Here is a 26,363-nt window from a genome sequence, read left to right as displayed (position 1 = left end):
TCCAGGTGGTGGTATTCCCACCGATCTGCTGCCCGTGTCCAATCTGTTTGGCGCTGAGTTTGGAAGCTGCTGCCTAGCTGTAGCCTAACCTAAGCTTCATAAAGATTCAGTATAACCTCCCTGCTTGTGTACTCAATTCCTTTAGTAATGAAGCCCAAGATTCCGCATATTTTGCAGAAATTGCGCAAAATGCCACGGCACATTGAAAGTGGATGCACCGACACTTCCAGGCCACTCTATACCAGCACACTGTTCAGAACTCTGCTATTTAGAACTCTTCATTTTTAAATCGTTGGGTTGAATTTGGGGTAGGCTAAAATTGCCCTTTCGGATGACAATTGCCGTGATCTGAACGCCAGTTGTAGACTGCATTTGATGCTTCAACCAGTTGATTTTTAAAAAAACACTTCTTTGAAAAAGCTTTAACGCCGAAGGCCACCCGCCCCAGGATGTCCACTGCTGGATTGCAGGGCAGACATTGGACTGTGAACCAGCTTCGGAAGCGAAACCAGTGACGGCTCAGCAGCTTTTGATTGCAATTGGACGACAGGGACTCTCATTGACCGCTTGTGAGGGAAGCTCAGCTCAGCTCAGCTTCTTTGAAGGAGTCCAAGTTTACTCGAGTTTAATCGGTCGCTGGAAGGGATGGCATGTGGAGACCCAGGCGTGTTTCTGGCACTTTTGCTGTGTTTCAATCGGGTGCAAACAGCCCTGGCTGGTAAGTCCTCTTGTTCCGGCCGCTTTATTTAACGTCGACACGCACAAGACTCGTTTTACCGGATTATAGACTGCAGCTGGCTGATGTTTTCAGTTTGAGGAACGGAATACTTTCTGTGCAAGTGAAGTGATTAACCCTGCCTTTTTATTGTATTTTCCCCAGATTCCGATCGCGTGTGATGGTGCAAAGTTTACCCTTGCTCCATTGTAAAACTTGCATTTACATAGGGCCTTTCTCGGACGTCCCAAAGCTTCGGACCCGCAATATACATTATACTGAAAATATGAAATAGTACGTTACAGAACGGTTCAAATTTGACATTGCAGGATTTGCCATGCTTTCTCTGAATCCAGTGGGTACCGCACCACTCTTGCCATTTCAGGTGATGTTTATAATGTGTATTTAAATGTCATCTCCAACACTTGTGGTGCATCCGCGCTCAAAGAGGTTTAACTTCGGTGTAACCCCTTGGTGTGCGTTGACCCACGGAGTGTGTGCCCTTTAACAGCCAATGGCGTGTTATTGAAATGCACTCGCTGTTGTGCTATAAGGCAGGCAGTAGGAATAGACCCAGTAATAACAATGCACTAACAACCAGATAGTCTCATGGTTGACGTCGTGTTTTTTTGCATTTCGGGGTGCGGGTTGCCTGTGATTTTAAATCCGAGGACATCGCCGGGTACAATGATTCTTGGAGCCCTTGTGGAGAGCGCACCTTCCCAGCGGGAAAAGCAGGGGGCAGAATTTAATAAAGTTGGCCCAGAACATGAGCGAAGTGAAGTTCGGGATGTTGTACCAAACCAGATTTTGGGTCACGTACCAAGGCAGGGAACATTATTTTACCACCCCTGCGTACGCAGATGAGTTCATCCAAAAGAATGGCCAACAGCAGCAGAGGCAGACGCCTGAAAGACGAAGAACGATAAAGGACAATTTGCGTGGTCTGTACCGCCTCACTCTGAAACCGGGAACCAGTACACGGAAAGGAAGGGGCGACGACAGCAAAGCACAGGAGAGGGTGAGGAGGAGACAGAGCGGAAATTAAGGCAGTGGGTGGAAGAGGGAGTTGGGTCAATCCCAGGACGGGGGTCACCACACTAGCAGGAAAGCTAGTGTCAGGGGGTATGAATGAGGCAGGGGGAGTGGTGCATCTCCCATCAGGGAGGAGGGCCTGACATGGTGGAGGCAGAGAGGTACATCACCAATAGGGGGAAAATTAGGGGGGCAGATGGGTAGGAGAATAGAGGGGGGACAACATTAGGGAAGTGGGGCTAGCAGAATGGGAGAGAAGCAGGACTGTGGGGAGATCAAAGTGACAAAGGGGAAGGGTTCTAGGCTGGCTACAAAGGCCACAGAGGTAACAAAATGGCTCCACAAACAGCCACTTTGGAGGATCCCCAAACAAAGGGAAAATCTGGAGTGCAGGGGTTCAACCACATGACATACACATGGCCTTGTTGGATGGCTCCTGGACAAAGAAAACTCCCAAAGCCAAGGGACTGGGCTCATGGTGAGTACGGTGGCCGTGGCTGTTTTGGATGGCCCATTAAAAAAGGGAAAGCCTGGAGTTCAGGGGTTCACCCACATGGCATACATATAGGTGGTAGCCATGTTGGGTGGCCCATGGACAAAGGGAAACCCTGGAGCGCAGAGGTGTAGCCTCATGGTGAGTACGGTGACCATGGCCATTTTGGGTGGCCCCCTAAAAAATGGAAATACCGGAATGGAGGGGTGCATCCTCAGGGAAAGTATGCTTGATCCCGCAAGGGGGGGGGGGGGGGGGAGAGGGGAAACATACCCCCTCCTCCATCATAATAGTCACCTGGAATGTCAGAGGACTTAATGGCCCAGTACAAATATCCAGATTCTTTGCCCACCTGAAAAGTCTTCCTCCAAGAGACACACCTGAGGGAGAAGGATTGACTGCCCTTCAGAAAGGGCTGGTGGGACAGACGTACCATTCATGCATTGGGACGAGAGCTAGTGGGGTAGCCATACTGCTTTGTAAAGAGTACGGCATTTACCAAGATGAGGATGGTTACAGAGCAGGGTGAACGGTGCGTCGTGATTAGCACGGTCCTGGTGAATGTGTATGTGCCCAACTGGGACAACACAGAATTTATAAAGATGACCATGGCGGAAATCCCCAACATAAAAAGATCCATAGACTAATCATGGAATGGGGTGGACTTTAACTGTATACAGGACCCGCCAACAGACTGGTGAAACCCCAAAAAGGTGAAGACGGTAAATGTGGCAAGAGAACTAGGGACATTTATGGTGCAGATGGGGGCAGTGGATCTATGGAGATTCATGCACCCAGGGAGAAGAAGTTCTCATTCTTCTGACAGGTAGAGAGGGTCTATACCCTTTTTAACTTCTTTGCGGTGGGGAAATCGTGCTTCCAGGAATAGTAAGAATGGAATATTCCATGATCACCATCTCCGACCACGTTCCACACTGCATGGAAGTGAGGTTGGAGATGAGCCATGCCCAATGACCCCCCCCCCCCCCCCCCCCCCATGGAGGTTGGACACGGCTCTCCTGGTCGACAAGGTCTTTTGCCAGAAAATATCACAGGCCATAGATGTACACAGCTAACAACCAGAGCAGAGAGGTCTCATCCTCCACGTTTAGGGATGCGCTGAAGTCTGTGATCAGGGGTGAGATTATCACTTACAAAGTGTGCCGGGACAGGGAAGAGAGGGCGGCTAGGTAACAACTGATTGACACCATATTGGAGAGAGGTAGGTGGTATTCTGAGGTGGAGAGGAAAAAGCTACAAATGGAATTTAACCTGCTGTCCACCAACTCTGGCAGACACGAGGACCTTCTATGAGCACAGAGGAAAAGCCAGCCGCCTGCTGGCTCACCAGCTGAGAAAGCAGGCAGATAGAAGGGAAATAGCGCAGGTTAGATTAATGCGGCAGACTAGTAGCCGAACCAAAAAGGTCAATGAAGCATTCAACGCCTTTTACCAAGGGCTGAACGTCTCTGAACCCCCTGACGTGGATTCCTCAATGGAGTAGACATGCTAGTGGTGGAGGAATATAGGAGGATGGGGCTGTAAGCACTGCTAGAACTGGGAGATGTCATGGAGAACATCAGCTCCATGCAGGAGGCAAAGCCACAGGGACCAAATGGATTGCCGGCAGACTTCTACAAAACATATGTGGCAGAAATGGCCCCACAGCTGCGGGAGATGTTTGCACATTCGCTAGCAAGAGGCACCTTGCCTCCAATGCTAGCACACGCCACTTTACAAGCCACTATATTGCTGATACACAAGTAAGACAACGAGTCAACCGAATGTAGATCCTACGGACCTGTCTCACTGCTCAATGTAGATGCAAAAGTACTCATAAAAATTCAGGCGACTGGAGAACTGCGCACTAGAAGTGGTTGAAGAACATCATTCGGGCTTTCTCAAGGGTACACAGTTAACAGCGAACAACAGGCACCTGCTGAATGCGATAATGCCCCCACCCGGGGAGAGAACACTAGAGTTGATTATTTCTCTGGATGCAGAAAAGGCCTGTGACAGAGTTGAGTGGAAGTACCTCATTGAGTTACTAGAGCCATTTGCGCTGGGAGCAGGGTTCACCTCGTGGGTGTAACTCCTGTACAATGCCCACATGGCGAGCGTGCGGACCAACACCACCATCACTGAATACTTCCCGCTGCACAGAAGCACAAGGCAGGGATACCTGCTATCCCCGCTCCTATTCACCCAGACAATTGAGCCACTTTGATCGCCCTCAGAACAGCAACAAATTGAAAGGGAATCCAGAGAGATCCGATTTTCACTCTATGCAGATGATGCTATCTGGGGACCCAAATTGCACACGCTGGATACAGATCTGCAAATGGAACCTGATCAATCTAGTGGAGGAAGTAAAAAAAATTCCTGCAGAGGTGGGACCCACTCCGTAGCAGGGAGGGTGCCGATGATCAAGATGAACGTTCTGCCCAGGTTCCTCTTTGATCAATATCAATCTACATGCCGAAGGCCGCCTTCAACACAGTTAACAAAATGATCATGGTGACTGGAGGTGGCGGGGAGGGAGGGAGGGGGGGTGGGGAGAGGAGAATCCAAGTATCTCCAAAAAGGTCCTGCAGAGGAAAGGAAGTGTGATATCAGTGGGTTTTGATTGAGTGGGCAGGGAAGTGGCTAATATAATTTAATCCAGAGAAAGCGATTTGTTGTGCATTTCGCGAGGACAAATAGTCAGGACAGGGTGGGGGTGTTATTCGACATTGGTTGGGGGAGGGGGTAGAGGGCTATTCCGATGTAAATGTATGGTCCTTTTGAAAACTCTGTAAAAAGACCCACAAAAATCTCAATACAAATATTTAAAAAAAGTATGTGGGTGTGATCTGTATCTAGCCTCAACTACAAGTTTCCATTGTTCAACAGTGGTTAGCACAGCAGCCTTACAACAAAGGGGCCCAGCAATGCCAGCCTTGGCTGCCTGTCTTTTTGGAGTTTGCCCTTTCTCCCCGTGTCTGCATGGGTTTCCTCCGGATGCTCTGGTTTCCTCCCACACTCCAAAGGTGTGCAGGTTGGGTGGACTGGTCATTATCAATTACTCTTTGTACCAAAGGTGTGTGGGTTAGGTGGACTGGCTGTGATCAATTGCTCCTTGGTGTCGAAAGATGTGCAGTTTGGGGGGGGGTTATGGGGCTAGAGCGGGGGAGTGGCCTGGAAAGGGTGCTCTTTCCGACGCTTGGTACAGATTTGATGGCCAAATGCTCCTTCTGTACTTTCGGAATTGTATGGGAATGATTCTGTCAAAATTATCATCTTCAGTAGAGGTGCAGAGACATACCGTAAAACTGTGGTCTAATCATTCATCGTTGATCCTGTGTCACAATGGTAGCGAGGCACAAAGGCAGATAAGAAACTGTGGGCCTGACTAACTATCGCTGTGGCAACCAGCTTTGAGGGAAGCAGTACTGAATTACAGGGATTTCTCGAGATCTGTGGTAGCCAGCAGAATGCATAGAGAGAGGCCCCATTTATCGGGGGGGGGGGGGGGGGGGGGGGGGGGGGGAGGTTTTCTGCATTCTCTGGGTGGCTGCCAGCAAGCATACATGCAGCAGGTCGACTGGCAGAAACTCCAATTAGATGTTTGCTTAACTTTCAGTGTCATCAGAATGGGCATTTCCCCGACTGTGTTGGTCACTAAACCTGAGGCACACATTTAACATCAAGTACACATGGGTGGCTAGATTGGAAAATTTGCAGATGACACACAAACTGTAAGCTGATAGTGAAAAAGATAGCTGTCGTTTCCAGTATGATATCAATGGGTTTTGGTTGAGTGAGCAGAGCAGTGACTAATGTAATTTGATCCAGAAAAAGCGCTTTGTTATGTATTTAGGGGGGCAAACAAAGCAGAGGAATACTGAGTAAATGGGAAGATGCTGAGGAAATGCATGTCCACAAGTCCTTGAAGGTGGCAGGGCAGGTCGACAACATGGGCAGGAAAGCACATGGAAGCTTTCCTTTGTTAGATGAGGTATTGAACACACAAGTAGAGATGTAATGGTGAGACTGTATAGGACACTCGCTAGACAACTGCTGGAGTTTCGTGTAAGGTCAGTCATGGCACGAATCAACTCCAGCCTCCCAGATTGCCTTGATCCACTACAGTTCGCCTACCGCTGCAACAGGTCCACAGCAGACACCATCTCCATGGCCCTGCACTCTACCCTGAAACACCTAGATAACAAAGACACCATGTCAGCCTCCTATTTATCAACTGCAGCTCAGCCTTCAACACCATCACTCCTACGAAACTCATCTCCAAATTCCGTGGCCTTGGCCTCGGCTCCTCCCTCTGCGACTGGATCCTGAACTTTCTAACCCACAGGCCACAATCAGTAAAGATAGGCAACAACACCACCTCCCCGATCATCCTCAACACTGGTGCCCCACAAGGCTGTTTCCTCAGCCCCCTACTATAGTCCTTATACACCTATGAATGTGTGGCCAAATTCCCCTCCAACTCGATTTTCAAATTTGCTGATGACACCACCGTAGTGGTTTGGATTTCAAACAATGACGAGAAAGAGTATAGAAATGAGATGGAGAATCTGGTGAACTGGTGCGATGACAATAATCTCTCCCTCAATGTCAACAAAACAAAGGAGATTGTCATCGACTTCAGGAAGCGTAGTGGAGAACATGCCCCTGTCCACATCAATGGGAATGAAGTAGAAACGGTCGGGAGCTTCAAGTTTTTAGGTGTACAAATCACCATCCGCCTGTCCTGGTCCCCCCCATGCTGACACTATAGTTAAGAAAACCCACCAACGGCTCTACTTTCTCAGAAGACTAAGGAAATTTGGCATGTCAGCTACGACCCTCACCAACTTCTACAGATGCACTACAGAAAACATTCTTTCTGGTTGTATCGCAGCTTGGTATGGAGCCTGCTCTGCCCAAGGCTGCAGGAAACTACAAAAGGTCGTGAATGTAGCCCAGTCCATCACGCAAACCAGCCTCCCATCCTTTGACTCTATAATTCCCACTGCCTCAGGAAGGCAGCCAGCATAATTAAGGACCCCATGCACCCCGGACATACTCTCTTCCACCTTCTTCCGTCAGGAAAAAGATACCAAAGTTTGAGGTCCTGTACCAACCGACTCAAGAACAGCCATCAGACTTTTGAATGGACCTACCTCGTATTAAGTTGCTCTTTTCTTTACACCTTGCTCTAACTGTAACATTATATTCTGCAGTCTCTCCTTCCTTCCCTATGTACGGTATGCACTGTTTGTACAGCATGCAAGAAACAATACTTTTCACTGTACACTAATACATGTGACAATAAATCAAATCACATACTGTTCTGGTCATTACATTACAGGAAATACATAATTGGTCTGGAGAGGGTGTAGAGGTTATTTCCTAGAACGTTGCCAGGGCTTTAAAGTTGCAGCTATGAGGAGAGATTGGGTCAGCTAGTGTGTTCTTTTCCTTGGAACAGAGCCTCCTAAAGGTTGATCTCATTGAGGTACACTAAATGATGAGGGGCCTAGACAGAGTGGAAAGGAAAAACTTGCTTCCCCCTAGCTGGGTCAATTGCAGGGGGCATTGCATTTGAGGTGATTGCTAGAAAGATTTTACTTCAGGTAGTAACGGACATGCTGGCAATGCTGGAAATCTACATTAAATATTGACAATGCAGAAAGTACAGACAGAGAAGTTCGCTGATATTGAGAAAATGAGAAAAAAAAGACTCCCTTTTTGTTATCCACAGTTTCACATCGCAATTCTTGCAGTTGAGATCTGGGGCAGGATTTCTGATCCTGAGGCTAAGTGGTGATGCCATCCTAAATGCCGTCGCATTTCCCGACTGCGTCAACATGGCCTCAGGATCAGAAATTCTGATCCCTACAGGGGGCCAGTACGGCACTGGAGCAACCCACGCCGCTCCAGCTGCTGATCCCGGCATCAACTGGGCACCGCGGTATCTGCGCATGCGCAGTGGCACCGGCGCCAACGCGTGCATGTGCAGTGGCTCCCTTCACCGCGCCGGCTCTGACGCAGCATGGCGTAGGGCTAGGATGGGCTGTTGCGGAACAAAGGAGGCCCCCAGCCCGAGAGGCCAGCCAGCCAATCAGTGGGCCCCGATCGCGGGCCCGGCCACAGCGGAGGCCCACCCGGGGTCGGACCCCTTTTTCCCCCCCCCTCCAACCCCCGGACCCTTCCATGCTGATGTCCCGCTGGGTAAGACCACGTTAGAAACGCGCCGGTGGGACTCTGCTTTTTTGGTACGGCCGCTCGGCCCATCCCGGGAGGAGAATCGCCGGGGGTGCCTGTAGAGCGGCCCCAGGCCGGCGCCACACTGACCGCAGCTACGCCAAGGGTGCCGATTCTCTGCTCTGCGGCGTGGCACGATTCACGCCGGTTGAGGCGATTCTCCGGCCTGGCCCCAGGCTGAGAATCCCGCCCCCTACCTCTAGTTGGAACTTCCTCCATTCTCATTATTGATTTGAATTCACCCACCTGAAAGTTTCTCCCTCTACAGATGTTGCCAGACCTTCTGACCCTTCCATGTCCATAAGACATGGGAGCAGAATAGGCCATTCGGCCCATTGGGTGTGCTCCACTGTTCAATCATTGCCGATATATTTCACGTCTCCATTCTCTTGCCTTTGTCCCATAACCCTCTATTCCCTTATTAATCAAGAACCTATCTATCTCTGTCTTAAAGTCACTCAGTGACTTGGCCTCCACAGCCTTCTGTGGCAATGAGCGCCACAGATTCACCACCCTCTGGCTGAAGAAATTCCTCCTCATCTCTGTTTTAAAAAATCGTCCCTTCTGTCTGAGGCTGTGCCCTCAGGTTCTAGTTTCTTCTGTTAGTGGAAATATCCTCTCAGCGTTTACTCTATCTAGCCCTCTCAGTATTCTGTAAGTTTTGATGAGATCCCCTCACATCCTTTTAAACTCCATCTATTACAGACCCAGAATCCTCAACCATTCCTCATATGACAATTTATTCATTCCAGGTATCATTCTTGTGCACCTCCTCTGGACCCTTTCCAAGGCCAGCATTTCCCAGCATTTGCTGTTTAAATTTCTGCTCTGTTGCTTTCTGCCGCACTTTTTTCCTTTTAACTTGTGTAAAAAATGCATTGGTTTGCCTTCATATCAAACAGCAAGCACCCTTCTTAAGGTTGTACAATGAACAGATAACCCTGATACATTGCAGGAGGTTAATATCCAGTAAGGTTTCTGGAGTAGCTCCAAGATATTGATCACTCTCACAGGCTAATCCCATGCATGGTGTATGAGATTGCATGGGGGAGGTAGCAATGTTAATGTCGCTGGTCTACTAGTCCAGGGACCCAGAGTAATGCTCTGTGGGGAGCGTGGGTTTGAATCCCTCCAGGGCAGATGGTGAAATATGAATTAAATGAAAAATCTGATTAAAAGTCTAACGATGACCATGAAACCATCGTCAATTGTCATAAAAGCCCATCTGGCTCACTAATATACTTTAGGGAAGGAAAACATCCGTCCATGCTTGGTCTGGCCTAGATGTGACTCCAGACCCAGAGCAATGATGGCCCACATCAGAGAATGTTGAGATGTACTTCTGCTGCAGGTGGATTGAGCACAGATTGATACATTTCTGATTAGCAGTGAGGTAGAGAGGTAGTGGTGGTAAAAGTCATTGAAGTATCTGTTCAGCCATGATGCTATTAAATGGAATGGTCTCGTGTTGCTATGTTCCGAACAAGAGTCCACAGACGCACGGCTTTCTTTTCCTGTACATTGTTGGAGGCGCTGTGTTTGTGCATATTACTGAACTAGTGACCCACCCACCAACTTCTGGACTAAGAGTCCAGGCACTGGTAGTGTGTGTGGCAATCTGAGAATTCGAATAAAAATAACCTCCATTCTGAAGTGAAAGTGTAAAGTTCTGGTTTGCATAAAAAACAAAGTGGCTCAGAAACCTACTGCTCCGATTCGGATTAGATGGTATGTGAGTCCAGCCACTCTAGAATGACCGTACCGTGCTCAAGTGGACAACAAACTGGGCGGCAGCATCGACATCAGCAAATAGCTCAACAAACTCTGTTATTTCCATGAAACTTGAAGTTTAATCAGGGGCATTTTTCTGACATATACTCCATTCAATGAGTGTTTAAAAAAAAAGGAAGTTGTGCCCTTGTTAGATAGTCGCAGAGAAATCCCAGTAAATTTGACCACAGTTTCGGGGGGATCCAATTGTCGTAGCAAAGTCCTTCAATGATGGTGGAGCAACTGCAACTTTGCAATAGCGGTTCACACACAGTTTTCAGGAAGGCAGTGCAGTTTGCAGCAGGGTTCAGTTTCCATACAACACTGTTTTACTTCAAGTTTCTCGGCTGTCACTGTCGCAACATGGGACTTAACTCTAATCATCGGGTCGACTGAGCTGGCACTCACAACCCCCCCTCCCCCCCTTCACAGAGCCTGGCTGCTGATTCACCACTAGAATGCACGCTTAATTCTCCTGATCAACTGCATTGTTCGCTTCCTCAGTGAAGAATGCCAGGAATTTCCCTAATTGAACCACATCCAAAACTGCAAATGAGGAAGATCGGAGAGAAGCCCAGAGTGGGAGAGCAGAGGGCAGCTACACAGGCATGGGGAATGATCAAAGACAGTGAGCGGCAGGAAGTAGGGCGAAGAGGGACGGAGATAAATCCAACCAAAGAAATAAGCAGTAGATTGATTCAGTGAGTGGAAAGAGAGAGGCCGATACAACGATGGAAGTCAGAGACAGAGGCAGGAGCACTCTGAAAATCAGGAGAGGGAGACTGAGAGATGCACGATGAAAGTCGTGATGATTAAGGAAATAGGAGAGGAAGACATACACAGAGAAGGAAAGCCAGGATGGAAAGGACGATAAAGCATGGGCAGCATGGTAGCATTGTGGATAGCACAATCACTTCACAGCTCCAGGGTCCCAGGTTCGATTCCGGCTTGGGTCACTGTCTGTGCGGAGTCTGCACATCCTCCCCGTGTCTGCATGGGTTTCCTCCGGGTGCTCCGGTTTCCTCCCACAGTCCAAAGATGGCAGGTTAGGTGGATTGGCCATGATAAATTGCCCTTAGTGTCCAAAATTGCCCTTAGTGTTGGGTGGGATTACTGGGTTATGGGGATAGGGTGGAGGTGTTGGTCTTGGGTAGGGTGCTCTTTCCAGGAGCCAGTGCAGACTCGATGGGCTGAATGGCCTCCTTCTGCACTGTAAATTCTATGTAATAAAGGGCTAATCGCAAGAGAGAGAAATGGGGTGATTTTCTTTGTTGTCTGACGGGATGTGGGTGTCCCTGACTCGGCCAGCATTTATTGCCCATCCCTAACCGCTCTTGAGAAGTTGGTGGGGAGCAACCTTCTTGAACTGCTGCACTCCCTGAACTGTAGGTACACCCACTCTGCTGTTATGGAGGGAGTTCCAGGATTTTATCCCAGCGACAGTGAAGGAATGGTGGTATTTTTCCAAATCAGGATGGTGCGTGGTTTGGAGGGAAACTTTCAGACAGAGATGTTCCAATATTTCTGCTTTATAAATGGGAGGGATCACGGGGTTAGACAGTTGCTGGAGTGCATCTTTAATATGGTGTACACTGCATCGCTGCTGGAGAGTGTGAGTATTAAGGGTACAATCAAACTTTGTCCTGGATGGTGTCGAGCTTCTTGTTGGAGCTGCACTCATCCAGGCATGGAGAATATTCCATCACACCCCTGACGTGTGCCTTGGTGATGGTGGTCTGGAGTTACTCACCATAGGGTACTAGCCATAGTGCTTGTATAGCTAGTCTAGTCCAGTTTCTGATCATTGGTAGCACCTAATTATTGATGGTGAGCGATTTAGCAATGAAAATTGCGTTGAATGTGAAGGGTGGGGTTGTAAATTCCTTTTTTGCTGGACAGGGCCATTGTCTGGCTTTTGTATGTATCATAGATGTCATAGAATTTACAGTGCAGAAGGAGGCCATTCGGCCCATCGTGTCTGCACCGGCTCATGGAAAGAGCACCCTACCCAAGGTTAACACCTCCACCCTATCCTCAACCCAGTAACCCCACCAAACACTAAGGGCAATTTTGGACACTAAGGGCAATTTATCATGGCCAATCCACCTAACCTGCACATCTTTGGACTGTGGGAGGAAACCGGAGCACCCGGAAAAAACCCACGCAGACAAGGGGAGGATGTGCAGACTCCGCACAGACAGTGACCCAAGCTGGAATCGGACCTGGGACCCTGGAGCTGTTAAGCGATTGTGCTATCCACAATGCTACCATGCTGCCCTGTAGGGTGAATGTTACTCAACAGTTATTAGCCCAATCCTAAAGATTGTGCAGGCCTTGGTGTATGTTTCCGTTGGACAGTATGGACTGTTTCCGTATCGCAGAGGCAAGGAATCAGATGCAAAGGGAGAGCTAGAGAGATGGGGGGAGGGGGGTGGGGGAGAGAGAGAGAGAGAGGAAGAGAGATGGGGGGGGGGGGGGAAGAGAGAGAGAGAGAGAGAGAAAGAAGAGTAATAGGGGCACAGGAAGATATGGGGCAAAATTCTCCAACCCCATGCAGGGTCGGAGATTCGCCTGGGGGCGCCTACAATCCCGCCCCCGCCGTGGCAGAGATTCTCCGCCACCCGGGAAGTGGCGGGGGCAGGAATCTCGCCCCGCCGATCGTGGAGGCCCCTGCGGCGATTCTCCGGCCCGGATGGGCCGAAGTCCCGCCGCTGGGAGGCCTCTCCCGCCGCCGAGGTTTAAACCACCTCTGGAACGGCGGGCTCAGCGGCGCGAGCAGGCCCCCGGGGTCCTGGGGGGGCGGGGGGCGATCGAACCCCAGGGGGTGCCCCCACGGTGGCCTGGCCCGCGATCGGGGCCCCCCGCTCAGACTGCGGGCCAGTGCCCTGGCTGCACTCTTTCCCCTTCCGCGCCGCCACGGCCTCCGCCATGGCGGAAGCGGAAGAGAACCCCGCATCGCGCATGCGCCGGCAGTGACGTCAGCGGCCAGCTGCTGCTGACGTCACTGCCGGCGCATGCGCGGACCGGCGAAAGCCTTTCGGCCAGTCCCGCACCGGGGGCGCCGGTTTTTTGCGCCAGTCTTCTGGTGCTAACCACTCCGGCGCAGGGCTGGCCCCCAAAGGTGGGGAGAATTCCCCACCTTTGGGGAGGCACGACCCCTGAGTGGTTGGCGCCACTCCCCTACTCCGGGACCCTCCGTCACGCCGGGTAGGGGAGAATGCCGCCCATGGTGTCAGAGGTAAAAGGAGTTACAGAGCCAGAGATGGACATCGAACTAGACAATGACAGAGATCCATCTACACAATAATAGAGAAAGAGAGAGAGAGTGAACGTGATCAAACACACACATATATGCCACATTCTCCCTTACACACATACACAAACACTCCAAACATACAGACACACGCACACTCTCACATACACTCACATTTACACAGAGACACACTCTCACATTCACTCATGCCACAAGACCATAAGATATAGAAGCAGAATGTAGTCTGTTCCACCATTCGATCATGGCTGATATGTACATCATTCCCATTATTCTGCCTTCTCCCCATAACCCATGAACTCCTTTTTAATCAAGAAATCACCTTGTTGATCAAGAGCACCAGATTTGTGCTTCTGGTACTGTTACCTACAGGGCTACATACCAAGAGTTGGACAAAATAATTGTTTTGTCGAGCATAAGAAAGTAAGAACGAAGAGCAGGAGGAATTTAGCCCCTTGAGCCTGCACCACCATTCAGTACGATCACGGCTGATCTCACCATACCTCAACTCCACCATCCTGCTCATTCTCCCTAATCCTTCGACCCATCACTATTAAAAATGTGTCTAACTCCTCCTTAAATTAACTCACTGTCCCAGCATTCACTACACACTGCAATAGCAAATTCCACAGATTCACGACCCTTTGGGGAAGTAGTTTCTCCTCGTCTGTTCTAAATGTTCTCCCCCTTATCATGAGCCTATGACCTCTTGTTCTAGAATGCCCTACAAGAGGAAACATCTGCCCAAATCTACTTTCCCATACCAGCCTCCCCGAACAGGCGCCGGAATGTGGCGACTAGGGCCTTTTCACAGCAACTTCATTTGAAGCCTACTTGCGACAATAAGCGATTTTCATTTCATTACCTTTAATAATCTAATGTACCTCAATTTGATCTCCCCTCATTCTTCTAAACTCGCGAGAGTATAGACCTAAACTTCATGCATACACACACACACTATCTCAAACACACGCTCACACAAACACATTCATGCATGTCCACACATACACATTGACACACATACAAACACTCATGCACACTCACATACACTCACATATAGACACACACACACTCTCACACATGTGTAACAAACCTCTTTTAAATCTTTGTGAGATCCTGGTTTCCCTTTTTAATTCCTGCCTTGCTGGCTGATTCAATATTGCAGATTTTGGTTTTAATCTGAAACACCCTGGTCTAAGTTTCAATTTAGACTGTCCCAGGACATCCCCTCAGTGCAATGTGGCAGGGTCCTGTGATGTAATTTTTATGGACTTCGCTACCAGCCAATCAGCTGTTCCGAATTTGGGATTTATTAAATTCTTGATTTTGGTTGGTAGAGCCCTTTAATAGGTTCTGGAAGCTACATTTTGCAAAGTTTAACTTTCAATTCTGTACAACCTTGGACAGCAGCAATAAGAAGGTTTAAAACACTCTTTCCCCCTATCAGCGCTCTGCCTGGCAATTTAAATATTTCCAGCCAGCCTATGAAAGTAACTCCTAATTGAAATGCTGCAAGAAGTTTCCAAGCCTGGGAAAGTTTAATTATCTGTTTGAAAGGTTGCGAAAAGCCCAGACTGATACATCTCTCCTGAGAACCCTAAAAGTGTCCTGAAGACCAAGCCCTTGTCTGTCCCTCTTCATAACACAGCTGGAAATCCTGCACAAAGGCTGGACAAGCAGTTGAAAGGTAGAGTGGCCAGGGAACCTGCTGTAAACTCTCGGGTAGATAATCCCAATGTTGACTCGGTGGGGGTGGTAGTCCATCTGGAGGACGCAAATTAAAACTGCATCGACCTGAGGGGAATCTTCTCTGCGAATGTCCAGGTCAGTTGAAGTGAGGCTGACTCCCAGATGAAGCCTGATAGATTGAGAGTTCTAATTGATGGTTCCAGCTATATGTTCGAACCCAACTGGTAGTTTCAGCACTTCATGTCCTGAGAAGATCATCGCCTACAAAGACCACAACCTCAAAAGCGGAGATTCTCATTTCTCATTCCTGGTTTAATCCCAGTTATTTTCATCCTTCCCTACCACCACCATGTGTCTGCCTTGTGTGTGTCTGGGTGGAGGGTGGGACGGAGGTAGGGGAATAGTTAGTTAGCAGACCGTTATTCAATTATTACCATTGCCTGCTTATCTCTTCCCTTTTTATAAACATACAGATTTAATGTTTTGCTTACAAATCTTATGCCTGTAAATCATTGGAGCAGTCAAGGGTCAAAGATCGCAGGAAAATATACAAATTACTGGTTAATTCACTGACATTGGGACTCTGGGGCTTGTGGGGCTGGAATTTACCGCACACTAGCCAGAGTGTCATAACACCTGCGCACACACACACACATGCTCACACACATGCATGCTGGAGGGGCTGGTTTAGCTCACTCGGCTAAATCGCTGGCTTTTAAAGCAGACCAAGCAGGCCAGCAGCACGGTTCGATTCCCGTACCAGCCTCCCCGGACAGGCGCCGGAATGTGGCGACTAGGGGCTTTTCACAGTAACTTCATTGAAGCCTACTCGTGACAATAAGCGATTTTCATTTTCATTCATTTCATGCACACATTCTCTCATGCACACACTCTCACATACATCCACATGCACCCTCACACGCAAACACACATTCCTTTCCTACCACTGATCCTCCCAACAATTTCACATTTTCCTTTGCTCATGAACAGTTTTTTGCAACCCCATCCCTCCACTCTCTTCCCATTTCACCCCTTAACCACCACATTCACTCCATTCCTCCTCATCTCCTTCACTCTTCACACTATTCTCTCTCCTTTGGCTGTGCCTCTTGCATCTCCTCCACCTTTTAATTCTCGTCTCTATTTCAATGTCTTCTTGTGTTTACGCTACCCTTCATCTCCACCCCTCTCTTCCGCTCACTCTGCCTCCACGATCCTTCTCCTCCGCTCTCTGTCTTCACAGCATCTTTACTCTCATTTCCCATCCTGCAAATGTGAAATGTACCAGGGTAATTTTCAATCAAGACTAAAGGAGTGAGACAGCAGAGAAAGAGGCACATAGGCAGAAAGAAAAAGATCCGTGGGAAAGCAAAATGATCAAGCTATCATCCAGCCAAAGCAGCTCACTCGATTGCCCCCCCCCCTTCTACAAACACCCCTTCCACAAACATTTACTCACACCGCCACCAGTGCACAGTAGTCGCATTGTGAACCATCGACAAAATGCTCTGCAGGAACTCACCAAGCCTCCTTAGGCAGCAAGTTGCAAACACACAGCCGCTCCCATCTAGAAGGACAAGGCCAGCAGATATATGGGAACACCACCACTTGGAAGTTCCCCTCCAAGTCTCTCACCACTCTGACACAATTCCTTCACTGTCGCTGGGTCACAATTGTAGAACTCCCTCCCTAATCGCATAGTGGGTGTATCTAGACCACGTGGACTGCAGCAATTCAAGAAGGCAGCTCACCACCACATTCCCGAGGGTGATTGGGGATGGGCAATAAATTCTAACCGGCGAAGCCCACATCCTGAAAACATGAATTTAAAAATATTAATACAGATACAGAGAGAGTGCAAGGAACAGAAGGTGAATGCAAGATGCAGGAAGAGAGGTGAAGTGACAATAACACAAGGATAGAGAAAGGTCAAAGCACATGAAGTCGGGGATAAGTGGTAGAATGGACAGCACGTTGCCTGCAACACAGAAAATGAGTAGGGTTCAAATGTGGTTATTCTGATTGCTAGAAGTTGGGAAGCAGTACTTTACTGCAATCAGTGCTGGGGCCACTACCAATTTACTATCTAAACAAACATTTTGTGCAATTCTGTTTTCTTAAGTTTAAAGTACCCAATCTTTTTAGTCTAATTAAGGGGCAGTTTAGCGTGGCCAACCCACCTACCCTGCACATCTTTGGTTTGTGAGCGTGAGACCCATGCAAATATGGGGAGAATGTGCAGACTCCACATGGACAGTGACGGTGAGGCAACAGCGCTAACCACTGCACCACCGTGCTACCCAGTTTTGGGCAAGTTCGACGTTTGCCGATTATATAAAATTGGGGTTAAAGGTATTACTGAGGAATAATGTGGAATATGATTACACGAGGAGCAACTGGGCTCTAGCATCAATTTTTAACAAAATGGTAAGATAAACAAGTACATGCTTAATGCAGGAATACAAGGATCGTGCTGACAAGGTTTGATTAAATGGTTCTCTCTACTTTTTTTCAAAGAATGTTTTTATTGGGTTTTATACATGGTATATTCACATGTGTACACACAGAGAAACCAAAAAGAAATAACAAAAGCTAAAAAATCAAGGGGTGGGAAAGTAAAACAAGGGAAGTGTATATACAGAGAAGCAACACATAGAAAATGTAATTGTACATGCCAATTGGGGGGGGGGGGGCGCTTTCTTCCCCCCCCCCCCCCCCCCCCTTCTTTACTGTTTTAAAAAATATATATGTACAGAACAAGCAAAGGACAACTGGGTTAGCGGGGCACCCGGACAGCTCCCCTGATGTTACTTGCTTCTCCTGGTCAGTTTTCGCTGTTATTGTGTGTTTGCCTCTGCTCAGACGTCTGTCGTTCCTTCCTCTTGTACTTACTCTCTTTGCCTTGCTGTGTTTGTTGTGGTCATTATCGTTTCCCATGCTCTCCTTCCAGTTTCTGTTTCCCCCGTCTTTCCTCCCCTCTCGCTCCCCTCCATTATTCTCCTTCCCCTTTCCACCCCTCCCCTCCTCTCCCTCTCTGCAGCTCCCCTTTCTTTTCAGCTGTGTTCGGCTACCCCCACCCCCCGGTGTCCTCCCTTCCCTCTCTTTTCTCATGTCTTGGCTACTTTCCCCTAGCTCTTGGCTACTTGTTTGTTCGTTCATTGGCCACAAACAGATCCAGGAACAGTTGGGGGAATGGCTCCCATGTCCTGAGGAAGCCATCATCTGACTCCCAGATGGCAAATTTGCTTCTCTCCATTTGGAGGAATTCTAATAGGGCGGACAGCCAGTCTGCAGCTTTGGGTGTTGCTGCTGCCGCCAGCAAAGCAGGATTCCACGGCAGATGATCAAGGAGGCAAAGGCAAGGGTGTCCACCCTCCTCCCCATGAAGAGATCTGGCTGGTCTGATACCCCCAAGACCGCCACTTCGGGCACGGCTCCGCCCTCACCCCCACCACTTGGGACATTGCCTCAAAGAAGGCTGTCCAGCAAGTCTGGGGCAAGACTACAACACGAGGGGCGTAGTTGGCTGGGCCTCCTTGGCATGCTCACATCTGTCCTGCTCCCTGTAATTTTTAAGTGCCTCACTGAATTCTGCGTGACTGAACTTCAAGGAAATGTGTGATAAATGTAGGAATTTCAGAAATATTGTATTATATTTATTTGGTGCAGTAAGAATTAAAAGATTTTCTTTGTGCATGTGTGACTGTTGCAGGAGTGTTTTTTAAAAATCCTGTTTCGCAAGATAGCTAGGCCTTTTGGGAGCCAGAGGTAAAAATAATGCATTGTAAAAAATTGGGCTTATATTTTTTTTTTATCTTAAGTGGGTTTCCTGTGGAGTAGTTAATTAAAAATGCGGTGTTCAGTTTAATGAGATGATCTAGTTAATGGGAGGATCCAAGGGTTTAATCAGTCAGTTGTTAAGGTGTTACAGAGTTAGTTGTGGTTGGAACTTTCTGAATAAAGACATCCAGGGATCCTGCATTTCTCTGACAGGGTTCAAACCTTCTCAAAATACCTGTCTGTGCAGCAGTCATTCCCGAGTGCTGACTGTGTTTTAAATGTGGACTGAGATCTGAGGTGGTTTTGTTATTTAAGTGGAAATAAAGATAGCAGTTGAAGGTTATTGTGTCACTATATTGATTAGCATTGTTTAAGAGGTATTGTAAGCAATTTTCTTGTGTGATATTAAAGACATTTTAAAACTCTGTTTGTAATAAAGTTTGTTTTACTATACCCTGATCCTATTTTTTGTGAAATCACTCCAGGAGCGAGGTATTCCTTCCTCACAGTCTTACAAAACTAAAATAAAATATTGGGGTTTCTGTCCAGTATCCTAGCCACTGTGGGGGTCTGGTCCGGGGTTGTCATAAATGAAAGACACATCGAGACAGGGAGATATCATTCCACATTCTCGCATTGCATTGTGTGAACAAGCTATTCCTCCAGTGAAATTGAACTGGCCTGGATTAAAATTCTCAATTTATGAAAATCAATTTCATTTAATTTTGGGACATAGTTGAGTGAGTAAGAAAATGCATGTAAAAATCCGTTTCTTTCAAGGAAACATACTGGTGCAAAGTTGACTGGGTGCAAGATCAACAAGCAAAGCAGGCTAATCAACATCGTCACGTGGATGCTGATTAACAAAGCAATATATTGGCATACGGAGCTATATCATTAAACAATTCACTAGATTCGTGACTGGTCAAAGTTCTGTTTACAAGTGGCATTTAGTATGTCGTTTTACAGGTTTTGTTTCCGTGGCCATTTTATGATTTTTTTTTAACGCACAAGATGGACATACCTTGCAGCTATGAAATTCCAATCCGTGTTTGCAAGACACAGTCATCCCTCAGTGTTCCATTGATGTCCAGTTCAGATTGATGGGAAGACAGTCTCTTTGCTGTCACTGCATGAGCCCCAATCTATCGATAAACTATGTTCGGCCCGATTAACACCTATTCCTCAAAACATCACAGAGCAAGTACGTTTCAGGCTAAAAGTTGGCAAAATTGTCATCCCTAATCCAGTGGTGGTCATGGCGATTTCACCCTTCCACCTCAGGGGACACAGTCTATTGGGAGCATATGCACCACATTCAGCTGCTTCAATACCATGTTCAGGAAATAATATGTCCCTCTGCAATAATTGTTTCATAACGAAAGAGATATATTCATTTTTCGTAAATGAAGCATATGATCTGAATGGTGAAGTCGCAGTGTTCTGAGGTGCAGATGACTCTGGGTATAGTTGTGCATGAATCATTAAAGGGCGGTATACAGATACAGCAAATAATTAGAAACGCTAATATATGTTATCACTTATTGTGATGAGATTTGATTCCAAAGGTAGGGAGGTTGTGTTTCAGTCGTACAAGGCATTGATGAGACCATAAAAGGAGTATTGTCTGCAATATTAGGCACCTTGTTCATGGAAAGATATAAGGGCATTCGAAACTGTTCAGAGAATATTTGCTAGACTAACAACAGGGATAGGCGGGATGTCAAATGAGAAAAGGTTGGAGAGGATAGGTTTGTATTCATGAGAATTCAGAAGAGAAAGATGACGATGGAAACCATTCAGATCTTGAGGGGTATTGGCAGGGTGGATGTGGAGAGGATGTTTCCTCTTGTCAGAGAATCTAGAACTAGGGTTCATTGTTTAAAAATAAGGCGATGCTCATGTAAGACTGAGGCAAAAGAAAATTCTCTCCGAGAGTAGTGAGGCTCTGGAACTCTGTTCCTGAAAAGTGGCGGGAACAGTCTTGGAATATTTTTAAGACAGAGCGAGATAGATTCTTGATTAGCAACAGAGCAAAAGGTTACGTGGGGGAGCAGGGAGGAAGGTTCGGCAGGATCTAATTGAAGTTATAATCAGATCGGCCATATTCCTGCTCATAATTTGTACGTAATACCTGTTGGATTATGATGCGACCATCAATTCACTCAAGACATGATTGGAAGTAAACTGTGGCTTTAATCGACTTACAACTGAGCCTGCCTGTGACTAGAAGAACTGAGGGCAGGCTCACAAGACCGCAGCACTTTATACTTCCGGTAGTGGGAGGAGCCATGGGCGGAGCCGAGGGTGGAGCCCTGTACGAGCTCCTCATCTCCCCCTGTGGGCAGAGCCATTGTTCTTGAAAATACAGAAAAATGTGTCATTTGAAACATGGAAGTCTGGCAATATCTGGTTTGAGAGGGTACAGGGAAAGATCCCACAAAAGGTTATAACAGCAGCTGCAAAGAGCAGGGTTATAAAATGCAGATTCTTGCTCACAAGCAGGTTTCACAGACACACAGGTTTCATGTGGTAAGCTAAAACAATGGCTCACACCTTCATGGAATGTAACTATCTCAGGAAGCATCTGAAAAAGCATGGATGAGAGTTTCAATTGCATTAAGTGACGAATGTTTAAAACAGGCAAGTCTTTCAAGTCATAACCAAGTTAAATTTTAGCATACAGCTAAAAGCAAAGTTTCACACCTTAATTGAAATAAACTCTCTTAGTAAACAGCTGGAAAGGATGGAAGATGCCCAGTCGAATTTGGTGTCAATTTTAAAGTGTAAAATTCTACGAACATCAAGACAATTAAAAGAAAATTGGAGACGACCTGTCTACGAGAAACATAATTTAAGTCAAAATCAAAGGCAAAGTTATGAGCTGGGGACAATTGGAAAATTAAACGATTCGAAATCACAGAAATAAAAGTTAACTATTGAAACCAAAGCATTTTTTAAATCAGATCTGAGAGGAGACGATATGCCCAAAATGAATAATTAGTTGTAGTAAGATGCTTACATCAAAGATACTTTTAAACTATCAAAGTGAAACAAGCCCATTTACAATAAAGTCGTTAAAACTTAATAACTCTCAGAAAGAGAATATAAACCCAGGGAGCAGAGGACAGAGCAACAGCAACCAGCAACAGGAGAGGAGGGGAGGAGAACTCAGAGAGAGAGAGAGAGCTCGGTCATGGGAAAGACAAGGCAAGCAGCCGAGTTTAAACAGTTATACATCTAAGGAAGACTAGAATTTAAACAGGAGTCAGAGTCAGCTTAGAGATAGCTAGCAGAGCCAGCTCTCACAGCTCGGTGCATGGGAAGAACAGGACACAGCAACCGAGTTCACCAGCGAATACAACTCAAGAAGATCAGATTTTAAGAAGATCGATTGCCAAGGTGGGCCTGAAGCAACCAGCAGCCAGAAGCAAGATCTTTTTTCCTTTCTGTAAAGAAAGTGTTTGCAGCTTTTAAAAGAAAAAATATAATAATAAAAATAACTTAACCTGAAAAAGTGGTTATTAGCTTACTTCACTTCCTTAATAACGCAGGACCCAGGACATCAATGCTATTAAGGGGTAAGTAGGTAAAATTCTTCGGTGAAGGTATGAAAATGAAATGAAAATCGCTTATTGTCACGAGTAGGCTTCAATGAAGTTACTGTGAAAAGTCCCTAGTCGCCACATTCCGGCGCCTGTCCGGGGAGGCTGGTAAGGGAATCGAACCGTGCTGCTGGCCTGCTTGGTCTGCTTTAAAAGCCAGCGATTAGCCTTGTGAGCTAAACCAGCCCCTATGGGTATGGGTTATACCGGGGGATAACTTGAAAAGATAGTTTGACCTGAATAGCACCCACAGAAGCCAGCATTGGAGTCAGGGAGTGAGAATCCCTGTTCACCATTTAGAATATCAACCTTTTCTTTTGGTATAGGGGGAATTCTAAGAATAGTGGTGAGTTTTAACTTCACATGCAACGGCCCACAGGGACACAGTGATACACAGTGTGAATTATACGCATTATACATTCACCACAGACTATATGGATGGTCAGGCGCTGGTTCAAGAATACAAGGTGGCAAATGAATCAACGTCGAGATAGAACATAGAACATAGAACATAGAACGATACAGCGCAGTACAGGCCCTTCGGCCCTCGATGTTGCACCGACATGGAAAAAATCTAAAGGCCATCTAACCTACACTATGCCCTTATCATCCATATGCTTATCCAATAAATTTTTAAATGCCCTCAATGTTGGTGTGTTCACTACTGTTGCAGGTAGGGCATTCCACGGCCTCACCACTCTTTGCGTAAAAAACCCACCTCTGACCTCTGTCCTATATCTATTACCCCTCAATTTAAGGCTATGTCCCCTCGTGCTAGCCACCTCCATCCGCGGGAGAAGGCTCTCGCTGTCCACCCTATCTAACCCTCTGATCATTTTGTATGCCTCTATTAAGTCACCTCTTAACCTTCTTCTCTCTAACGAAAACAACCTCAAGTCCATCAGCCTTTCCTCATAAGATTTTCCCTCCATACCAGGCAACATCCTGGTAAATCTCCTCTGCACCCGTTCCAAAGCTTCCACGTCCTTCCTATAATGAGGCGACCAGAACTGTACGCAATACTCCAAATGCGGTCGTACTAGAGTTTTGTACAACTGCAACATGACCTCATGGCTCCGGAACTCAATCCCTCTACCAATAAAGGCCAACACACCATAGGCTTTCTTCACAACCCTATCAACCTGGGTGGCAACTTTCAGGGATCTATGTACATGGACACCGAGATCCCTCTGCTCATCCACACTACCAAGAATTTTACCATTAGCCAAATATTCCGCATTCCTGTTATTCTTTCCAAAGTGAATCACCTCACACTTCTCCACATTAAACTCCATTTGCCACCTCTCAGCCCAGCTCTGCAGCTTATCTATGTCCCTCTGTAACCTGCAACATCCTTCCGCACTGTCTACAACTCCACCGACTTTAGTGCCGTCTGCAAATTTACTCACCCATCCTTCTGCGCCCTCCTCTAGGTCATTTATAAAAATGACAAACAGCAACGGCCCCAGAACAGATCCTTGTGGTACGCCACTCGTAACTGAACTCCATTCTGAACATTTCCCATCAACTACCACTCTCTGTCTTCTTTCAACTAGCCAATTTCTGATCCACATCTCTAAATCACCCTCAATCCCCAGCCTCCGTATTTTCTGCAATAGCTGACCGTGGGGAACCTTATCAAACGCTTTACTGAAATCCATATACACCACATCAACTGCTCTACCCTCGTCTACCTGTTCAGTCACCTTCTCAAAGAACTCGATAAGGTTTGTGAGGCATGACCTACCCTTCACAAAACCATGCTGACTGTCCCTAATCATATTATTCCTATCTAGATGATTATAAATCGTATCTTTTATAATCCTCTCCAAGACTTTACCCACCACAGACGTTAGGCTCACCGGCCTATAGTTACCGGGGTTATCTCTACTCCCCTTCTTGAACAAAGGGACCACATTTGCTATCCTCCAGTCCTCTGGCACTATTCCTGTAGCCAATGATGACCTAAAAATCAAAGCCAAAGGCTCAGCAATCTCTTCCCTGGCTTCCCAGAGAATCCTAGGATAAATCCCATCCGGCCCCGGGGACTTATCTATTTTCACCTTGTCCAGAATTGCCAACACTTCTTCCCTACGCACCTCAATGCCATCTATTCTAATAGCCTGGGTCTCAGCATTCTCCTCCACAATATTATCTTTTTCTTGAGTGAATACTGACGAAAAGTATTCATTTAGTATCTCGCTTATCTCCTCAGCCTCTACACACAACTTCCCACCACTGTCCTTGACTGGCCCTACTCTTACCCTAGTCATTCTTTTATTCCTGACATACCTATAGAAAGCTTTTGGGTTTTCCTTGATCCTACCTGCCAAAGACTTCTCATGCCCCCTCCTTGCTCGTCTCAGCTCTCTCTTTAGATCCTTCCTCGCTTCCTTGTAACTATCAAGCGCCCCAACTGAAACTTCACGCCTCATCTTCACATAGGCCTCCTTCTTCCTCTTAACAAGAGATTCCACTTCTTTGGTAAACCATGGTTCCCTCGCTCGACCCCTTCCTCCCTGCCTGACTGGTACGTACTTATCAAGAACATGCAATAGCTGTTCCTTGAACAAGCTCCACATATCCAGTGTGCCCAACCCTTGCAGCCTACTTCTCCAACCAACACATCCTAAGTCATGTCTAATGGCATCATAATTGCCCTTACCCCAGCTATAACTCTTGCCCTGCGGGGTATACTTATCCCTTTCCATCACTAACGTAAAGGTCACCGAATTGTGGTCACTGTTTCCAAAGTGCTCACCTACCTCCAGATCTAACACCTGGCCTGGTTCATTACCCAAAACCAAATCCAATGTGGCCTCGCCTCTTGTTGGACTGTCAACATATTGTGTCAGGAAACCCTCCTGCACACATTGTACAAAGAACGACCCATCTAATGTACTCGAACTATATCTTTTCCAGTCAATATTTGGAAAGTTAAAGTCTCCCATAACAACTACCCTGTTACTTTCGCTCTTTTCCAGAATCATCTTCGCCATCCTTTCCTCTACATCCCTAGAACTATTAGGTGGCCTATAGAAAACTCCCAACAGGGTGACCTCTCCTTTCCTGTTTCTAACCTCCGCCCATACTACCTCAGAAGAAGAGTCCCCATCTAGCATCCTTTCCGCCACCGTAATACTGTCCTTGACTAGCAGCGCCACACTTGCCCCTCTTTTGCCCCCTTCTCTGAGCTTACTAAAACACCTAAATCCCGGAACCTGCAACAACCATTCCTGTCCCTGCTCTATCCATGTCTCTGAAATGGCCACAACATCGAAGTCCCAGGTACCAACCCATGCTGCCAGTTCCCCTACCTTATTTCGTATACTCCTGGCATTGAAGTAGACACACTTCAAACCACCTACCTGAACACTGGCACCCTCCTTCGAAGTCAAATCTGTGCTCCTGACCTCTATACTCTCAATCTCCCGTACCCCAAAACTACAATCCAGGTTCCCATGCCCCTGCTGAATTAGTTTGAACCCCCCCAAAGAGCACTAACAAATCTCCCCCCCAGGATATTGGTGCCCCTCAGGTTCAGATGTAGACCATCCTGTCTATAGAGGTCCCACCTTCCCCAGAAAGAGCCCCAGTTATCCAGAAATCTGAATCCCTCCCGCCTGCACCATCCCTGTAGCCACATGTTTAATTGCTCTCTCCCTATTCCTCATCTCACTATCACGTGGCACGGGCAACAACCCAGAGATAACAACTCTGTTTGTTCTCGCTCTGAGCTTCCATCCTAGCTCCCTAAAG

General features: G+C 47.2%; 1 protein-coding gene across 1 annotated transcript in view; it reads left to right on the top strand.

The window, feature by feature from the left end:
* Nucleotides 1-537: 537 nt before the first annotated feature.
* LOC119975950 (class I histocompatibility antigen, F10 alpha chain-like) overlaps nucleotides 538-26,363 on the top strand; it is a 64,946-nt gene continuing 39,120 nt past the window's right edge. The window contains exon 1 of the mRNA XM_038815928.1: nucleotides 538-718. Within this exon, the coding sequence (XP_038671856.1) occupies nucleotides 646-718 (73 nt within the window). The 5' untranslated portion in view covers nucleotides 538-645. The remainder of the gene's footprint in view (nucleotides 719-26,363) is intronic.

The sequence above is a fragment of the Scyliorhinus canicula genome, chromosome 13, assembly GCF_902713615.1.
Source record: "Scyliorhinus canicula chromosome 13, sScyCan1.1, whole genome shotgun sequence".
Classification (NCBI taxonomy): Eukaryota; Metazoa; Chordata; class Chondrichthyes; order Carcharhiniformes; family Scyliorhinidae; genus Scyliorhinus; species Scyliorhinus canicula.
The sequence above is the reverse complement of the archived record's forward strand: the minus strand, read 5'-3'. Positions and strand labels throughout refer to the sequence as shown.